This window comes from Entelurus aequoreus, linkage group LG02 (genome assembly GCF_033978785.1).
Source record: "Entelurus aequoreus isolate RoL-2023_Sb linkage group LG02, RoL_Eaeq_v1.1, whole genome shotgun sequence".
In the NCBI taxonomy this organism is placed as follows: domain Eukaryota; kingdom Metazoa; phylum Chordata; class Actinopteri; order Syngnathiformes; family Syngnathidae; genus Entelurus; species Entelurus aequoreus.
In genome coordinates, this window is record NC_084732.1 from 36,345,050 (window position 1) to 36,366,359 (window position 21,310).

The 21,310-nt window shown below is 40.5% G+C and overlaps 1 protein-coding gene across 1 annotated transcript in view; it reads left to right on the forward strand.

Annotated features, from left to right (window-relative positions):
- Positions 1 to 21,310, forward strand: part of tspan15 (tetraspanin 15) — a 100,027-nt gene that overhangs the window by 60,068 nt on the left and 18,649 nt on the right. Inside the window, exon 7 of the mRNA XM_062026015.1 lies at positions 2,303 to 2,419. Within this exon, the coding sequence (XP_061881999.1) occupies positions 2,303 to 2,419 (117 nt within the window). The remainder of the gene's footprint in view (positions 1 to 2,302; positions 2,420 to 21,310) is intronic.

Genomic DNA, 21,310 nt, shown 5'->3' on the forward strand with positions numbered 1-21,310 from the left:
CGATTGGAGCTGCTCTATTCTGCCTGTAAAGCCATTAAAAAACATCAAAACACCTCCATTAAGGTTTTATATACATGCTGTAAGTATATATGTAATGTAGTAACAGGCACATTTATAAAAGCATTTAATATTTACGTATTTTACTCATTTTAAGCATACGCAGCGCATTAAATTCCAAAACTTACCACAACGTATGCTTTTTTTGTACATCAAGCCAACAAACATGATAAAACAACACTTACTGTATAAGGTCTGCTGTCATTGGGACGCCGACTGCTAGGATGTTCAAATATTCCCATTTAGATGAAGAATGACTCCTAATCCTGGCAAAGAAAAGGGGTGAAACCAAGCGTCCAAGTGTACCAACTTGTCGGAATAAGTCTATGATTTATGATCTACAATAAAGTTTGACGAGCAAGGAAAAGAGGAAGCAGCTGATCAGTCGATCATGTCAACATTGGCACACAAGCTCGTGATCACGGTGCCGCGATAGTTTGTCTGGATTAGCGCTTATAATAACAGTACCTCTAATACGTGGTTAATGTTCAAGTCAAGAAATGTAAATGTAGTATTGTTGGCGGTTTTTGATTGTTTTTTGTTGGGTTTTATGGGCAGACTAGAATACCTCCCATTAGCTCCTGTAAGCAGACTTTTATTTGCGTTTGTTTAAGTTAAAATACATTTACCAAGAAAAATACATTCGTCATGTCTTTCATAATGATTGTGAATGTGCAAAATTCTCCCCTACAAAAAAGTGCAGTTCTGTTTTAAAGGATGTTCATTTAGTTGTTTGATTTTATAGGAAAAAAGCAGCTAACAGACATGACACAAAACTACAGTCATTTTAAATGACAACGTTCGGGCTTTAAAAACACAAAAATACAGTAACTTCAATTTTCAAATCAGAGTAAAAAAAAAATTGCAATCACTCAATTCTGAGGAAAAATATAACTAACCAAAAAAACACAACTAGTACTTTGTTGCACCACCTCTGGCTTTGCAGGTTGGAGTGTTGTCATCGACCATTTTTTTATTTTTTTTTAAATTTCCACCACAGAATTTCTATTTGTTTAGACACTAACGAAGATTTTGGCAAAATGATTGTAGTAAGTTATTTTTAATTTTGAATATTAAATATACTTGTTAAATAAAATATCTGCTTTGTTTTAATGAATACTTAGACCTGCGACGCTACTGTGTTTGAAATCTTATGGTGGTACTTGGAGAGCCAAGTGTTTTCTGAGGTGGTACTTGGTGTGAAAAGTTTGAGAACCACTGCACTCAACGATTACATTGTAGCGACGCAAATTGTTTATGAACCACAAAATAAGTGAAGTGAGTTATATTTATATAGCGCTTTTTCTCTAGTGACTCAAAGCGCTTTACATAGTGAAACCCAATATCTAAGTTACATTTAAACCAGTGTGGGTGACACTGGGAGCAGGTGGGTAAAGTGTCTTGCCCAAGGACACAACGGCAGTTAATAGAATGGCGGAAGTGGGGATCGAACCTGGAACCCTCAAGTTGCTGGCACGGCTACTCTACCAACCAAGCATTTTCATTGATTGATTGATTGAAACTTTTATTAGTAGATTGCACAGTACAGTACATATTCCGTACAATTGACCACTAAATGGTAACACCCGATTAAGTTTTTCAACTTGTTTAAGTCGGGGTCCACGTTAATCAATTCATGGTATCGCCCAATAAAATTGTTTGATGTTTTTGCATCACAAAGTGTATAATAATCCTGTAAATCCGAAGTTGATAGAGTGGCTGTGCCAGCAATCGGAGTGTTGCTGGTTACTGGGGTTCAATTCCCACCTTCTACCTTCCTAGTCACGTCCGTTGTGTCCTTGGGCAAGACACTTCACCCTTTGCCTCTGATGGCTGCTGGTTAGTGCCTTGCATGGCAGCTCCCGCCATCAGTGTGTGAATGTGTGTGTGAATGGGTAAATGTGGAAATACTGTCAAAGCGCTTTGAGTACCTTGAAGGTAGAAAAGCGCTATACAAGTACAACCCATTTATCATTCATTTAAAATCAATGTTACCATTTCCCAATGCAGTTTGCATGTGGATAAATAGCTTCATGACATACTTATGGCGTTATCCTTAACCATTATAGTGCATTGAAATGAAAAGCCGGTGGTTGAAATAAAATAAAATAAAACCTAATACTGTATTTATGTAATACTTGGGGGGGGGGTTACCAAATAAGCGCTATTAGCTGCAAGTCCATCTTTCCTCCTTGTCTGATGTTCTCCTACTATTGTCATTCCTTCGCTGTCACTACCTTGTTAGCGTTTGGACCTGATTGATGAAGTCTACATCAGAGGCTGCACCGACGCCTTCTTCATCTGGCTCACGGACAACTATAAGATCATAGCGATACTATTACTGGGGATCCTACTACCTCAGGTATGCATACACGCACACACACGGTATGCTTTATGCTTTTACTGTGTGATTAACACAGATGCTACTCAAAAGAGGCTGGTTGTTAAAGTTAAGTTTTTTTTTTATAGAGGAGCAGGGTTCTATCACCTCGCATTTGTAAATAAAACAATTAAATAAAAGGCACTTTCCTTTATTAAAAAAGGATTAGAACTGGAATGGTCAAGCTGTCTTGGAAGATGTTTTGCTTCTTTAGAGATGGCTTCATCAGTTCATGTTTAAGGCTAGATAGGACTAGGGCTCTGTGTATTGTTTATATTTTAACCGATACAAGTACAAAATCTATTCTTTAAAAACGGTGCTAGTGCTTAAACGATGCTCAAACTGGTAATACCTTTTTTTTTTTTTTTTTAAATGCACATTTTTGTTTAAAAAAAAAAAAGAAAAGAAAAAAGGCCTTTTTATTTTTTGTGATTAATGCAAAATTGCTGTTGTTGTGGCTACTGGCCAATGCTGCAGTGCTAAAGGTATTTTGAGGGCTGACGTTGGCGTGTGTACGTCAGTAATAAAGTTTTAAAAAGTGTCAGACTGTGTGCTTCTGTCAGGACTCTACATTACTTCAAGACGTTACTGCACAATTTCACTGCCGAGCCCTTGCCCTTGCTAGTGTCTGAGTCTGCATTCACTTGGCACCAGAATAAGTCACCAACCAATAGCTAGTTTTCTTTTCGGTGTGGTACTACCGTGTAAATCGGCATCATGGAACCGGGTTTCTGTGCCCATCCCCAGATGGTACAGCTCTAGTCTGAGGGGACTGTTTATTCAAACTATTTATCCTCTTAGGTAGTGGTAACCACCACAATCAAGAAAGGTTTCACTCTTTTGGGATGTAAAACAATAGTTATTACTATTACTTGGATACAGTGGAGTGAGGCCACTGCCAGTCATCGACAGTCTTTTGTATTCCATTCAGTTGCAACATGAAACTCAAAGGAGCTAAACATTTTTTGGTGGTAAGATTTTTCAGTTTCAGGGTGAAGGAACAGCATTGTATGTGCGCAAAATGTGGTCTCGCAGAATCCTCCTGTTTAGTGATGGTTTTTCAACCTTCTCTGTCATATGTACAGTTTTCTCTTCAATGAGAGCTAAGTCTTGACCTGAAGAGTTAGCCCCTCTCAGTGACTGCTTGGTTTACCAATAAAGTTGTTCCTTAGTTATCGTGTCTAAATTGTTTCAGGCTTGACCTCGGTAAATGATTTTTATTTATAAATTAAATACTTTTATAGTTAGAGCATAAAAGAACAGTTTACGACTGTTGAAATATGTATTTTATTAGCATTTTTAAAGCCCTTTCGACATGAATTAACACCTTAAAAGTCACCTTTACACTTGTTTTAGTAGTCTTGAGCAGTGTTGGGACTGTAACGCCATTAGTTTCGGCGGTAACTAGTAATCTAACGAGTTATTTTTTATATTCAGTAACTCAGTTACAGTTACTACATGATGCGTTACTGCGTTATTTTACGTTATTTTTGATGTAGTATCGGTTAGAAACAGAAAATCTGAGTGTGTTTTATTGGAGCGCTGCAGTGTCGTCCTTCTGATTCTTCTTGTGTCACAAGCCGGAGAAGAGAGACGCGCGCTCTGTGTGTGTCTGGGGGAGGGAGGGGAGGGGTGGGGAAGGGGGGTCGTGTCTGATCATGGCGGAGCTGCGTCGAGTTTGTCGAATATGTATATATTCTCAATACTTTTCTTTTGTCGAGCACAAAGAAAATAACATTTTAGTTAAATGTAAGTTGTGTCTTGGATCAAAGATCCCATCTACTGCCCAAAACAGCAATTCAAATCTGCTGAAACAGCTACAAAAGCAACGTGCGTCGACGAAGCTAGTAAAGAGAGACACAGACTCCGATGCCACTTCCCCTCCACCACTACCACTTAAGGATTAACTCTGCCTCTGCTCATCATTCAGCACTGAAGGTACACACTCTGTCAATTCTCTTATATACTCTTTCATTCTAGTCTTCTAGAGTGTTTGATTATCACATCACTCTAAATGTATAGACTATAAAGTTCACAAACATAAAGAGGGTTCCTAGTGGGCCAGGCCAATCTTTCCTTTTCTCTAAACTAAAACTGGGGAAATGTGTAGAGTGTTCTGGGCTTCAGACATGATTTTGTTTCAGAATTCCTTGAGAAAAAAACGCCCGGTTAGGCTTTGTGTATGTAGTGTGTGCCTTCCTTGGTTTACAGCTATGTTTTTATTATGCTGTTTGTTAATTATGTATGTTATGTTGCAGCTATTTAAAATAGTTTTGTCAATTTGTTCTGGCTTGAAACCAATTGGCCTTTTCAAACATATCTTTTGTCTTTGTGTGTTGTATGTAGACCACATTGCTTAGCAGAGTTCAGTGATGCAAATGCATGTCAAGTTGATCAACAGATTGTATTATTCTCCAGTGCAATAACAGTACTGAAATGAAGGCTAAAAGGGCATTAATGGGAGCTTTAAAAAAAAAAGAAGCAAAAAGATGTAACTAAATATTTACTTTTCACAGTAACACATTACTTTTTGGTGTAAGTAACGGAGTTAGTAACTGAGTTACTTTTGAAATAAAGTAACTAGTAACTAACTAGTTACTGGTTTTCAGTACCTAACCTAACACTGGTCTTGAGTGTGTTCTACTTGCTGCTAGTCAAAGGATCCTCCCAATAGTTCCATTGCTCTGGCCATCGTTTAGGCATCCAGCGGCTGCTACTACGTAAAAATACTGTATTTTTTGGACTATAGAGCGCACCAGTATTTAAGCCGCGCCCACTAACTTTTTGAAGAAATTTTTTTTTTTACATATTAGCTGCACCGGTCTATAAGCCACAGATGTATACGTTGTGAAACGAATTATTCACACAAAGGTTTTGTAAATGTTTATTTACATAGCTTAATTGTTTCCAAACGGTGTCTGTAACACGGCAGTAAAGCGGCTGATCAACAACAAACAACAAAACAGACGTCATCGTCATGGACTCACTACCTGCAGAAGCAAGTTCTCCAATCAGCTAAACAAGACTCAATAACTCCACGGTGACGATTTGGTGACTTTATGAACTGAAACACTACAAAAGGAATGCCATTGTAAGTTAATACTAACACACACACTTTTAAACGTGTTAGCATATAAGCTAATGCTAACGACGCTAACTTAATTACATTACGATAGCACACACAAATATTCATGAAAGCACTCCTAGAGACATCACACATGGGACAGGTTAGCAGGTAAGAATTGCTTAGTTGTATTGCAAAACTTAAAAACGTTGCTTGTAGTGATGAATGAAGAAACCATACAAGAAACACTGTTAGAAGATGGAACGCACTTATAAGCTCTAAACTGAAGGGCAGTGAGCAAACTCATTCAAAAGATGGTGCCATAGCACAAACAATAACATACCTTTTCTGTGTCTTTGCTTTGTGTTTGCTTAGTCAGTCGTCAGCTGAGAACAATTCATTAGCTGCACTGTTTTATAAGCCGCCGGTTTCGAAGCGTAGGAAAAAAGTAGCGGCTTATAGTCCGGAAATTACTTTATCACATCTTGGGTAGTTCCTGTCAATTGGAACTGGTCTTCAATGTACTGAAACTACAGGAGTAGGTTGATCGTAGCAGCAAAGATGGCACCGACATTAGCCGCGCAGTTATTATTGAGCAGCGCCACGTTGTACTCTCTGTTGTCGTTTGACATCGCTCATGTCAAAGGCTCACCAATGTGCACATGTTTTTGATGATACAGGAGGAAGTGTATCAACAGTTTCACTCTCCACTTCACATTAAAAACTGGAACAAAAGCAACCATACTTGCCAACCTTGAGACCTCCAATATCGGGAGGTGGGGGGTAGGGTGTGGGGGGGTTGGGGGCGTGGTTATTTACAGCTAGAATTCACCAACTCGAGTATTTCATATATATTTCATATATATATATATATATATATATATATATATATATATATATATATATATATATATATATATATATATATATTTTATTTACATAGAAAGAAAGAAAAAATACTTGAATTTCAGTGTTCCGGTGGCTATCCATTAGATGGCAGTATTGTCCTGTTTAACTTCTCCGTTCATTGGGCAGGCAAGCTGTTTATATTGTGGGAAAGCGGACGTGAGAACAGGCTGTCCCCACTCAGTCTCAGGCCCGCATTGAGCTGGAGGGGGCGTGGCCTCCAGCTCCGGCTGAATACCGGGAGTTTGTCGGGAGAAAATCTCTGCCGGGAGGTTGTCGGGAGAGGCGCTGAATACCAATACTTGCTAACCCTCCCGCTAAAAACGGGAGGGTTGGCAAGTATGAAAGCAACTGCTCCATCTGCTATACACCCTTAACCCAGAATCTGAAGTTCCCTTTAGTGAATAGAGCAGGGGTCACCAACGCGGTGCCCGCGGGCACCAGGTCGCCCGTAAGGACCAGATGAGTCGCCCGCGGGCCTGTTCTAAAAAAAAAAAAAAAAAAAAAAATTAATTTTTTTTTTTTTTTTTTTTTTGAATTAAATCTACATAGAAAAAAACACAAGATACACTTTCAATCAGTGCATCAACCCAAACAACCTCCCCCATGCACACTCATCCACACCCACTCACACAAAAGGGGTTATTTCTTTCTGCTACCAATATTCTGGTTCCCACAACATAGACAACACATCTGCAAGGGACACAGTCCCTGAAGCACACATGATTGTATAGGCTGCTGGTCCACTAAAATTTTCATTAATTACTATTTTTTATGTAATTATTTTTATATTGTTTTACTTTCTTTTTTATCCAAGAAAATGTTTTTTATTTATTTATCTTATTTTATTTTATTTTTTAAAAAAGGGCCTTATCTTCAACAGACCAGGTTGTCAATGAAATTAGATTTGTTTAAAGGTTTTTTTTTAAACCAGGCCCAGTCCAGATAATGTCCAAGTCGGACTCAGCAACACACACCTTCATTCATGTACACAGAAAAAAATTAGGGAACACAACAGATTGCATATAATTTATAAACAAAATTACATTTTCAAAATAAGCATTTATGTACAGTCCATATTATGTCCAGGTCACTCAAATTAGGGAACACAACAACAGATATCATATAATCTATAAACATAATTATACTTTCAAAATAAGCCTTTGAGGACTTCTCATCTTTTTTTTAATGTTTTTTGGCATCATTATCGTTTTCAACCATGTAACTTTCTAAAGTTAGAAAATACTGAATAAATGTTTTAGAGAAAGTAATACTAAGTGAATATCTGTTTTTGGCCTTAAAAATAAACATTTTACCGAGTACTATAATTAAATTGACTAAATCATGATTGTCAATGAACTCTCCTAAAATAACAGAAACCACATTAAGCTTCATAAACAAACCAATCCTTAAACACATTTTTTCAACTTCAACCCAAAACAAAGACACAATATGACAATACCAAAACAAATGCAGGGTGGATTCAGGCTCCTGACAACAAAATCGGCAATCATCTGACTCTGTCATATTCCATAATTTTAACATTTTCCCTCTGGGTAAGAAGTTATAAATAATTTTAATTCGAAAATAACGATTTTGCACATCGATAGTGGTTTTATAGATTAGTTTGAATATGGCATCCCATGGCAACGGGCAGTCAAAAAAGTCCTCCCATTTTCCATTTGTGTTGTATGAGGCAGCCTTCAAAGATTTCTTTATTAAATAAAAATTATATATTTTTCTATTTACTTTAGTTCCTTTTTGCCAACTAGAATTTCTTATTAGAGGTTTACAAACGAATAATTTAGTAGTTCCATAATTAATTATTTGTTTCCATTTTTTCCCAATTACTCCAGTTAGTTGATCAAATGAAAAGCTTGAGCAAGCATCACCATACATAGCTCTAAATTCATCATACTTCATCATTTTACCATTCTCATTGATAATATCATTGACAAAAATTATTCCTCTTTCAAACATATTTTTCCAAAAGAAAGGCTTTCCATCTATTACAATATTAGAGTTCATCCATATTAACTGCTGCAAAATATCGTCTCTTTTTTCTGGCACATAAAATTGAAAACACCACTATGAGTGGATTGTTTCCTTTATGAACCCCGCCATGTTTCCCAGCAGACTCTCTGGGAGGGGATCACTGGTAAAAAAGGATACAATTTCTTTTGATACAGTACATGTTTTTTGTCCAACAGGCCTTTTGTGTACCACTCAATGTTTAAATACATCTTTGGAACAATTGATGCTTTTAAAGACAGACACATAGCTTCAAGGTTGAGAAGTTTCAGGCCCCCATATTCATACTCTTTGCACAAAACCTTTCTTTTAATCTTTTCTGGTTTGCCGTTCCAGACAAAATCGAAGACCCTCCGCTCATAAATCTTAAAAAAGTTTGGTGATGGAGCTGGTAATGACAAAAACAAATAAATAAATTGAGGAATAATTAACGAGTTGGCAATAGACATTTTACCATACAAGGTTAGGGATTTCCCTTTCCATAATTGCATAATTTTGTCCAGCTTTCTTAGTCGATTATCATAATTTACTGAGCCTAGATCTTCCAGATTTTCTGGGACAACAACACCAAGTATGTTAACTGGTCCATCTGTCCACAAAACAGGCACTTTGCATTCCATTCGAAAGGACGTTCCCTTTAGATTTCCGATCCTTAATATTTTACATTTATCATAATTAAGCTTAAGGCCAGATTGCTGTGAAAATATGTCCAAAAGATTAAGAAGGTTCCGCAAACAATGAGGAAAAATCTTATCTTTGTGAATCGGCCTTTTCTGACATGAACTTCATCAAGAACAAACACAGAACACGCCTCACTGATGCACATCTGCAAGACTCACTCAGAGTTGCAGTGTCAAGTTACACACCAGAGTACAACACACTAGTTAACAGCATGCAATGCCAGGCTTCCCACTAACTGACAAAGAAACAGATAACAGATTTGGTGTCCAGTTCAAAGTGTGACATGATTTAAAAATTTGAGTATACTTTTGTATTTTACATGAGTTATTATTTGTACAAACATGGTGCAAAGTAATTCATGATTTGTTAAAAAATATTAGTGGCTAGCTAGTTAAAATGGGATATTGTGATTTCACAAGACTGTCTTAGAAGTGATCATTTGAAAATGTTCAATTTGAAAAATGTGCACTTAGAGAAAATATAAAAATAAAGTGTTGCATATTGATATTTATCTGTTTCTATATATATTTATTGTGAGAAATCATTAAGATGATCAGTGTTTCCACAAAGATAAATATCATTAATTATTAATAATAACAGAGTTAAAGGTAAATTGAGCAAAGTGGCTACTTCTGGCAATTTATTTAAGTGTGTATCTAACTGGTAGCCCTTTGCATTAATCAGTACCCAAGAAGTAGCCCTTGGTTTCAAAAAGGTTGGTGACCCCTGGAATAGAGTATTGTATATATTTCTGTTATGATTACAACATAATGAGACAAATACTGTATGTAATATGTAAGACATGAATAAGACTTAAAGGGGCTGTTTGCAACATTTACACACGTGTCTAAGGGGCGCTAACTTACTCTTACGACTTCTAGAACGTAATGATGTACACTACGTATGTAATGTGAACGCGCATTAGCCTTGGGTGTTGTTAGCTAATAACCATTTGGATAGCTAGCACCCCGCCTTCCGCCCGAATGCAGCTGAGATAGGCTCCCGCACCCCTTGCAACCCCAAAATGGACAAGCGGCAGAAAATGGATGGATGGATAAACTGCAAATTGTTCGTTGCTTCACATGAACTGCTTTTTTATAAGTGCAGGTGCTCCGTGCGCGTATGTCTTGATGAGACAGGGTGAGTGACCACCGTAAACACCAATCATTTTATTTGGACCGGTAAAAAATTTTATTACATAAACTTAGTAATTGTGAAAAATATAGACCATGGTAAAACAAATGTGTTCTGTTACATAGTCGGTGCTGTTTTTGTTTTTTTGCTTTGAAGAATGTAACTGAGAACAAGTTGCAAACAGCCTCTTTAATGGAGGTCAAATAACATTTGCTATAAAAAATGCAATAGAGAAGCCACAAAATTTGAAGTGGTCAAGGACGACTGTGAAAAAAACTGACTTTTGGAACAACCTGATTAGTTCAGTTGTGAACAGTCAAGTTGTGATCAATTTAATTCCCTGAGAGTCCATTGCACTGGATGAATTTTCAACAGTCTGACACACAACAGGATGGCGAAGTGGGATTACACTTATATTGCCCTCAGTGCCGCTACGACTGACAAATTAGTCTTCTTTTGTGAAATGCATTTCATGCATAACGGTTTCATTTACGCTTGGTAGATTAAACTCTTTGACTAGGCAGTCTATTAGGGAGAAAATAGATGCTGCATTACAGGAAATGTGTAGTTTGTAATGTGTCAGTTACTAAACTAAATTTAAGGGGAACTGCACTTTTTTATTTATTTTATTTTGTCTATCATTCACAATCTTTGAGAGAAAAGAACACATTTTGTTTTATTTTATGGATTCTAACCTTTTTATAAACGCTAGCAAGTCAGCTAACAACGGAGGTAATGGGATTCGCTCTATTCCGCTTATAAAGCGCTCTGAAAAACATCCAAAAACCTTCATCAACGTTGTGTATATATTCTGTAATATGTAATGTAGTAACAGTCACATTCATAACATGTAATATTTATTTGGTAATTTTAAACATACAGCGGCATATTAATTTCACATCCGTGTCACATTTGCTACTTCCTTAACAAATACTAATCATTGCAGAATTAATTTGAGCCAACGACTTCTACTTTGGGACAAATGATTATCAGAACCTTATCTTTTTGAGTCTTAATATACGAACGATGAGCTATGAGTTTTAGAAGCTGAGTGATAAGTTAAAGTTAAAGTACCAATGATTGTCACACACACACTAGGTGTGGCGAAATTATTCTCTGCATTTGACCCATCACCCTTGATCACCCCCTGGGAGGTGAGGGGAGCAGTGAGCAGCAGTGGTGGCCGCGCCCGGGAATAATTTTTGGTGATTTAACCCCTGATTCCATCCCTTGATGCTGAGTGCCAAGCAGGGATGTAATGGGTCCCATTTTTATAGTATTTGGTATGACTCGGCCGGGGTTTGAACTCACGACCTACCGATCTCAGGGCGGACACTCTAACCACTGAGCAGGTCTGATTCAGCAAGTAGCACTCTTCTTGGTGCCAAACAAGAAATACAAACTATGAACATAAACAATCACTTATCACTTACTGCACAATGTCTGCTCTTGTGTCTTTCTCGCCATCTCCGGTTCTAAGTTGAATGCAGTGTTAAGTTTTACAACAATTTTTAATTTATTTTTAGTAAAAAATTTTTGGTGAAAATGTATTTTAATTTTAGTCATCTAAATTTATTTTGTTTTAGTCCAGTTTTATTCGACTAAATGTCTTGACATTTTAGTCGACTGAAAGTACAGTAAATTTTGTAGACAAAAATATAAAGTATACAGGATAACACATCTTTGAAGTTGTCTTGATACCATTTTTATTAAGGTTATAAATTAACACTGCACAACTTAGCATCTAAAGATGCATGTCAATAAAGATGGTGCATCACATTTCAGAATCAATTCAGACTAAGAGACTAAATAAAGCCACAAAATTGTTTTCAGTTGATTTCCGAACGTGCATTAAATAGTGTAGTACAGACCTGGGCATTCTGCGGCCCACGGGCCGCATCCAGCCCTTTGTACGTCCCTGTCCGGCCAGCGTGAGGCCAATCATAAATTACAAAATACATTTAAAAAAGTATCTATCTTGGGTGTGCAATACAACGGTGCTGCTTTTGTTTTAAAAAGCGTTATTTGTATTACTTCCGTGTGGAAGTATGCTTGTGCGCGCAGCGGCAATCACAAATTACAAAATAAATTTAAAAAATCATCTATGTCGTGCGTGCAATACAACTGTGCTGCTTTTATTTTGAAAAGTGTTATTTATGGGCGTATGTCCTGTGAGGGAAGGCGCAAAGCGAGAAGTAATGCACGGTTATCCCCGAGACGCTAAAAAGAGAAATGTTGATGACGAATGGCGTGTTTTAAAAAAGACATGGACTGCCAAGTAAAGGTAAAGCCGTGTGCTTAATTTGTGGTACACATGTTGCTGTGTTTAAAGAATATAGTGTAACGACCTGCTGAAGTTGATGTTGTGTTCTTGAGTTGCGTAAGGAGTGAGGATAGACGTGCGTGTGGAAGGAACGAGATAAGTTGAGCTGTGTTAGTATAGGTTGCTCAATAAAAGTTTAAAAAGAGCGTCAGACTTGGTGTGCACTTCTTCTGGACGCTACAATTGGTGTCAGAAGTAAAACGTTGTGCATATTGCGCTGCTTAATTGTGTGCTCAGCCTGCTACGTCATCGAGAGGTACGTGCCACGATGTTTCCTGGCGACTTTGTCAAGATGGAACGGGAGGGAAAGGACATTGAGTGGGGACTCATGGTGCCAGTAGCACTGCAGATGTATGTGTGAATCCAGGACGTGAGGAGCTCGCCGCAAAGAGAGAGAGAAAGGGAGGAAGGACAGAGGCAGCGTCTACAGGTGCAGCGCAGGCTGCTTGGCGTGGAAGAATTCCGCCCTCAATGAAGACTCCCAGGTTTGATGGCAAGGCGAACTGGGAGGCATTTCATCCCACTTCTGACTCCAATTGTAGCGTCCAGAAGAAGTGCACACCAAGTCTGATGCTCTTTTTAAACTTTTATTGAGCAACCTATACTAACACAGCTCAACTTACCTCGTTCCTTCCACACGCACGTCTATCCTCACTCCTCATTTCCTCAACAGCAACGCTTCCTTCTTCTTCGCCAATCACCTTGCAGGCGTTTTAAATTTTTGCATGGTATTACACATCAGGAAGCGTTGTGTAAGAAAGTGTTAAAAATAAAACCATCAAGAGCCATCTGCTTTTGAATAAAGATAAGTTAGGTTAAATGAAAATATTATTATTATTATTTATCTTACGGTATATCAAAAATAATTTGAGCAAAATTTAATTGAAATATTGTCGGTGTGGCCCTCCAGCAGTGCTCGGGTTGCTCATGCGGCCCCCGGTGAAAATTAATTGCCCACCCCTGGTGTAGTATGTAAATTGTTGAGCAAACCGTCCACCATTTTATTAAGCAAACAAGCTGGGTAGCGCTATGTGCATGCCGTATTCACTTGCTCTGAGCAGAGTGTAAAATAACTTGCTCTGAGCAGAGTGTAAAATAAAAGTATGCACTACTACTACTACTACTACTACTACTAAGTATCCACTTCTATTAAAATAATAATTTATTTTACTGGATATAATGGAAATAGAACAAACATGTATTTGACGCTCAAGTCTTAACATTAAGAATGTAATGAAAACTGCTGTAATACAGCGTTGCATTATACATACATACACAAAGTTTTATACATGAACTATTTGGAGTGCATAACTTAGAAAAATCATATTTTGACTTATGTTCAGGGTGGCACAGGGGTTATTGCATGTGCCTAACAATATGAAGGTCCTGAGTAGTCCTGAGTTCAATCCCGGGCTCGGGATCTTTCTGTGTGGAGTTTGCATGTTCTCCCCGTGACTGCGTGGGTTCCCTCCGGGTACTCCGGCTTCCTCCCACCTCCAAAAACATGCACCTGGGGATAGGTTGATTGGCAACACTAAATTGGCCCTAGTGTGTGAATGTGAGTGTGAATGTTGTCTATCTGTGTTCGCCGTGTGATGAGGTGGCGACTTGTCCAGGGTGTACCCCGCCTTCCGCCCAAAGGCAGCTGAGATAGGCTCCAGCACCCCCCGCGACACCAAAAGGGACAAGCGGTAGAAAATGGATGGATGGATGGACTTATGTTCAATAATATTGTAACCATTTTCTGTTCCATCATTGAAATGTAATGTGTGCATTTTATAATGTAGGTCTATTTATTTATATGGCCAAACAAAAATATCACTGTTAAAAAAAAAAAGAAGCGCTAGTGTCACAGTGCATGTGTGTGCATGTTCATAGTCAGATGAAGAAACAAACTAGTTTTATTCTATACAGTATTGTGAATAACTACTGAGTATATGTATGTATACATACGTGTGGCTACGTGTGTATATACATGTGTGTGTGTATACACATACGTAATATATGTATATGCACACGTGTGTGCGTGTATACATACACGTGTGTGCGTGTATACATACACGTGTGTGCGTGTATACATACGTGTGTGTCAATGTTCCCTCTAATTTTTCATGTGAGCAAATGCACAAACTCCCTGAGCATTCAGTGAGCCCATGTGAGCTACATCAGACACGTGCACACTGTTGCCACACCAGCGTCACACCTGTCCCAAACCTGACATCATAACAATTTAAATGTTTTATCAAAATAATTTTCTGTTATAAGTGATTTTGACCTCTTACAATGACAATAACAAAAAAACATGTTTTTCATGACCCATGTGCTAGTATTGTATGTCTGGCTGCGGGTCCTGCCTTTAAAAGAAATGTTACCCCTTTCAGAGATTACATTTAGTTCCTGTAACTTTCTGTCTGTAAAATACATCTTTTTATTAGCATTTATGAAATCTAGTGACAATATTTAATGAATAATATCCTTAATCACCAAAAATGATTCCCGGGCGCGGCACCGCTGCTGCCCACTGCTCCCCACTGCTCCCCTCACCTCCCAGGGGGTGAACAAGGGGATGGGTCAAATGCAGAGGACAAATTTCGCCACACCTAGTGTGTGTGTGACAATCATTGGAACTTTAACTTTAACTTAACTTAGATTAACATTCTTAATAAATGGCATTAAAATAAGCACACATCTGATTGTGGAGTCAGAGTGTTACAACCTGGCATTTACACATTGTGTGGCGTTGGGGTTGTCCGACTTTTTGTGTGGCCATAAACGCAGCACTGGCTAAGTGCCATGAGTGCTTGTGTTGGTGCAGGTGAGAGAGCAAGCGGCTTCTGTTGAAACGACGGATGATAACGTTGGTTTAAGCCTGGTTTGTATGGCAGAAAATTACAAGTGATTGATGGAATTCCTGTCCGTAAAGTGTCTCGACAGACGATAATTAAACTGTGTTGACAAAGATTGTTTTATTCATTGGGGCCACTCTTGTTGTCACCTGTCACTCAGAGTTGCATTGCAAAATCATACAGAATAAATTGTAATGTTTATTTTGTTTAAAGTTCAGATTAGATTTTTGATTTCCTGCGCGGCATTAATTTGCTGCGTGCAGAGGACGCGTGAGCGGTGCGCAATTGCGCAGGCGCGCAATTGCGCAGGCGCGCAATTGCGCAGGCGCGCACCTTAGAGGGAACGTTGGTGTGTGTGTGTGCGTGTATAAATACACGTGTGCGTGTATAAATACACGTGTGCGTGTATAAATACACGTGTGCGTGTATAAATACACGTGTGCGTGTATAAATACACGTGTGCGTGTATAAATACACGTGTGCGTGTATACATACAAGTGTGCGTGTATACATACACGTGTGTGTGTGTATACATACGTGTGTGTGTGTATACATGTGTGTGTGTATGTATGTGTGTGCGTGTATGCATACGTGTGTGTGTGTGTGTGTGTGCGTGTATACATACACGGGTGTGTGTGTGTGTGTGTGTGTGTATACATGTGTGTATACATACACTTGTGTGTGAGTGTGTATACATACACTTGTGTCTGTGTATACATACATGTGTGTGTGTTTATATGTATAGATTTATATATGCATATGTATATTTATATATGTATATGTACAGTATATATATGTATTTGTATGTATATATAAATATGTATATTGGGCTGTTAACGCATATGATTAATACAAATAGATTATCGCGTTATCAAATATGAATGAAGATTTATCACTTCAGGGTTAAGGCTTAACCCGGAAGACGCGTGCGCATTTGTTACACGGTCTGTTTCAAATACCATCTTAAAGTGACACACGTACTCGAGGATGGTGCCTGAAGTATTATTGTATGTGTATAAATAATACACTGGGTAGTTATGACAGGAACATGTTTTATTTCAACCCGGTTGTTTACATAGCCGGCATAACAGTAGTGGTGTTACATCATAAAAGGTCCGTCGTGCATCCGCCACGTCATATCCGTTCTCAGCACATATCACTACATCCCCCCTGTTTAGTTCTAACACCTCCCCTGTAAACTTAGTTATAATAAATTCTCTGCAAGAAACACAAAAACATAACATTCCTCAGATAACCAACATGAGCGATATCACTTTCAAACTTTAGTGCAAACATCAGTAAGTAGTGTAATGTCCATCAATTCCCTTGTTCCTGTTTTTTTTTTTTTTGTAAACACCTAGTCTGCAAAAACAATAACGTCAATGATTCGATAAGAAACCACGTAACCTGGACTACACATAGTCCTTGAAGTGAGAGGGCCTGTGTATAGCCCTACCACCTCTTGTGTGCCTCTGTCCTGGGCTATTGGGAGACTGTGTGTCACAGGGTGGCGTTGTGGCCGTGTCCCGTGGCCCATGGTGACCCTCGTGAGTGTCCTCCTCTTGGTGCTGTGGCTCAGCAATGTGGGCCTGGTTTACGCTTCTCTGCATTTGTGGGTTGTACAGCTCACGCAGGTGGCTCTTGCACCGTCTGATCCGGTTGCCATTTGGTGTTTGTACAACATAGCTTCTTGGCTCGTTGTACTTTTGCACAACAATAGCTGGATGCCGTGTTCCTCTGTCCTTGTTCACTACCGTCACATGCTGTCCGGGGCAGAGTGGGGGCAGTTCTCTGCGGCATTCACGGTCGTGGTGCTCCTTCATGTCCTCTGTTCTTTGTTCCAGATGTAGCCTATGTTCCTCCTTCCCTGGATCTGCTCTGCTTGGTAGCAGGGTAGCAATAGGTCTTCCAAACATCAGCTCTGCAGGTGATGGTAGTTTGCTATCGATGGGTGTTGCTCTGACTTGCAGTAATGCCATCAGAAGGTCGCCTCCATGTACCAGGGTTTTTGTTACAATCGATTTGATGTGTCTCACATGCCTTTCAATGAACCCGTTGCTCTTTGGGTAGTGGGGCGAGCTTGTAATGTGCTTGATCCCCCAGTCTGTTACACATGTCTTGAAGGCCTGCCCTGTGTCCTGAGGCCCGCTGTCTGTTAGGATTTCGTCCACCCGTCCGAACAGCGACATGTATAATCGCAGCTTTTGTGCGACCGCATGGCTAGAGGCCGGCATAGGCATCTCATCCACTAATGGGTATTTGGAGTACCTGTCTACAGTTAGAAGGAACTGGCGACCTTTGACCTCGAATAGGTCAGAGGCCAGAGACTGCCATGGTTTTGACGGTAAGTAGTGTGGGTGAAGGGGTTGTTTTGGGTTTGCATCCTGATGTTCCACACACACCCTGCATGACCTGCACACACTCTCAATGTCGTCATTCATTTTAATCCAGTATACACTCTCTCTTGCAAGGCGACGTGTTTTCTCGATGCCTTGGTGGCCAACATGTAGCTGTGTCAGTATGTCACTAGTCATAGAGTCTGGAATGAGTATCTGTCTGCCTTTGAATATAACTCCTGATTCCATTGCAAGCTCATCTCTGAAGGACCAGTAGGCACGCAGATCTTTCGGCATGTCCTTGATGTTCTCTGGCAAGCCTTGGTGGATCACGTCTTTGAGTGCGTTGAGTCTGTGATCCTTGGCAGCCTCAGTGCGGAGAGCGTCCTGCTTCTCAGGGGAAAAGTTTATTATTGCAACAGTGTGTTGCTGTGGGTCCTCGATCTCTGCATCAACACCATCAATGCGTTCATCCAGCTCTTATGTCACCGTGGTTTTCAGGGTTTGGCAGCCGGCTCTGGGTGTCCGCCAGAATCATTTGGGGTCCTGGTCGGTATATGACATCATAGTTGTATCCCTGTGTCTTTATCAGCATGCGCTGGAGTCGTGGTGGTGCAGCATGCAGTGGCTTCGCACATATGGTGACTAGTGGTTTGTGGTCCGTTACCACGATAAACGATTTCCCATAAAGGTATGTGTGGTATCGCTGCATCCCATACACAATGGCTAGCATCTCTCGCTCTATGTTGCTGTACCTCGACTGGCAGTCAGTCAGTGTCTTGGAGCCAACAGCGATGGGTCTGTCGTTCTGCACCAGGGCCATGCCCAATCCTTTCTGTGACGCGTCAACCTCGAGGGTTAAAGGAGTGTTTGGGTCATAGTATTTCAGGCAGGCATGCTCGGTGACTGTTGACTTCAGGTCTTCGAAGCACTCCTGGTGGTCAGTGTCCCATATCCATGGTGCTTCGTTTTTCAGCAGCCCCCTCAAGGTGTGAGCTTTATCCGCAAACTTTGGTATATATGGGGACAGGTAAGTCAGCATCCCTATGAATCTGTGCAGATCCTCTTTGCTTTGGGGTGTTGGCATTTTCTGTATGTCCTTAATCTTGGCTGGGTCTGGCCTGATGCCTTTTGCTGTGTACATGTTGCCAAAGAATGTAATGCGGTCTTGTTTTATTGTGCATTTTTCACTGTTGAACACAACACCTGCCTCAACGGCTCGTTCCATCAGGTTGATTAGGTTCCTGTCATGCTCTTCCTCAGTTTCACCACAGACCGCTATGATCGCTATGCTGACCACACCCCGGAGCCCCTCCAGGATCTGGTCCATCTTGGCCTGGAAGAGGTCCTGAGAGACACTCAGACCGAATGGCAAGCGCTTCCAGCAGTACCTGCCGAATGGAGTTCGGAATGTTGTCAGGGGTTGTGATTCTTCATCAAGGCGTATAGACCAATACCCTGCTTTTGCGTCAAGTTTGCTGAATATTTTCGCCCTTGCAAACTCTGGGTTGAGTTCCTCCACAGTTGGGATTTTGTGTGGGCACCGCCGAAGGCCGGCATTCAGTTTTTTAGGGTCCAGGCATATCCTAAGTGACCCGTCTTTTTTGGTGCTGTATGTCAGACTGGAGCACCAGTCTGTATGCTCTTCCACCTTCTGTATCACATCTTGCTCTACCATTTTATTCAGCTCTGCTTGCAACTTGTCCTTTATGTGGATACTGCATTTCCGTGGGGGGTCGATGAATGGTTCAGCATCCTTTTTTAAATAGAGTCTGGCGGTTCCACTGAAATTGCCTATCTTGTCAAACTGGTCTGGATAAGCTGACTTAAGTTTTGCAATGGTTGTTATCCTCTTCAGTGGTCCTGTCCCTCTGTCTCTGGCATTGTCCCTCTCCTTCACTTTGTCAACATTGACAGTTACCAGGTTCAAAATTTCGCTCATCGGCAGTCCAACTACAGCCGGACCTGGTACATCCACTACGTAGAACTTGGTGTTGACCCATTTGGACTCTTTGTATTGACATGGAATGTTAATGGTACCCAGACAGGGGATCTGATGACCACTGTATGCTGATAGCCTCCTGTAGTTTTTCTTCAGCTTTTTCTGTGCACATGCATCCTTGCCATACATCTGCTTGAAGGTGCGTAGTGGGAGTGTGTTGCCAGATGCCCCTGTGTCTATTTTTAGGCGGAGTGTGTATCCGTAACCCCGTAAGTCAGGTGGCCTCACCTTCAATGTTGTGTATGCCTCTTCTCTGGGTGCTTTGCTCTCTATGCTGTACATACATTTCTCGCTGATGGTGATTGAATGAAATTGTGATTGGTACTCACATTCTTCATCGGCCTCCGAGCCGTCTATGGTGTTGATATGAGACTCACCACGTTGCCTGTTGTGGCCCCTGGAGGCTTGTTGTCTGTCACGTCTCTGTTGTGGTGGGGGGGGACTTACTCCTTTGGCCCCCACCCCGCCCGAAGCGTTGCTGTCTCTGCTGCTTGCTTTTCGTACAGCACTTCGCCCAGTGGCCTCTTACACCACAGGCAGAGCATTCGTCATTATACGCGGGACATTGACAGGGTTTATGGCTCCTACCACAATTTGGGCACGTCCGCCCTCTGTCCACGGCGTGGATTTTCTCACTGTGTGACATGCCAAGTTGCTTTAACTGTTCATTTCCTGCTGAGAGGGCTTCGTATTTCCGCCCTTCTGTTAGTACATCCGCCAGAGAGTGGCCTTTGGGTTTGCTATACAGGTCATTTCTCAGAGCATCATGAGGTGTACTAGCAATGATGAGTTCAATTAGACGTTCGTTGAGCTCTTCATCAGTAAACTGGCATTTTTGAGCTAACGTTCTGGCTCTGGTTACAAAGTCATCAATGCTCTCATTTGGCTTTTGCCTGTACTGCATTAGGTGGAGTCTATGGATCCTAAAATTCACATTCAGTTTCAACTGACCTTCATAGAATTCCCATAGCTTAGCAGGCTTCTTCTTGTCATCCTCACTGAGACCACTTGCATTCAGCCGTTTCAGTCCTTCATCTCCAATGCCACGGCATATTTTCCTAGCTTGCTTAGCAGCATCTGTTATATCTTCATCCTCTAGGTAAAGAATAATTTTCTGTTTAAACAGTGATATGGCCTCACTCAGGTCCGGGTCGGTCCAATTCATGATCGGTAGGTGTGTAGCCATGGCGCGCTCTCGTTTGGGTTGCTCCCTCCGTGCAGACCGCTGCTATCAGTTAGCTCGGCTCCTCACGTGTGGTGCGGGCGACGACAGAATTATCCTCGGACAACTCCCCCTCTCGTTCTGCTGCGTGGGTGATCACTTTATCCCACCGCTGCCACCATGAAGTATTATTGTATGTGTATAAATAATACACTGGGTAGTTATGACTGGAACATGTTTTATTTCAACCCGGCATAACAGTAGTGGTGTTACATCATAAAAGGTCCGTCGTGCATCCGCCGCGTCATATCCGTTCTCAGCACATATCACTACAGTGCCGACGTGTTAACAATCCTCTTGGTGACTTTTTCTGTAAACGGTTACTAGC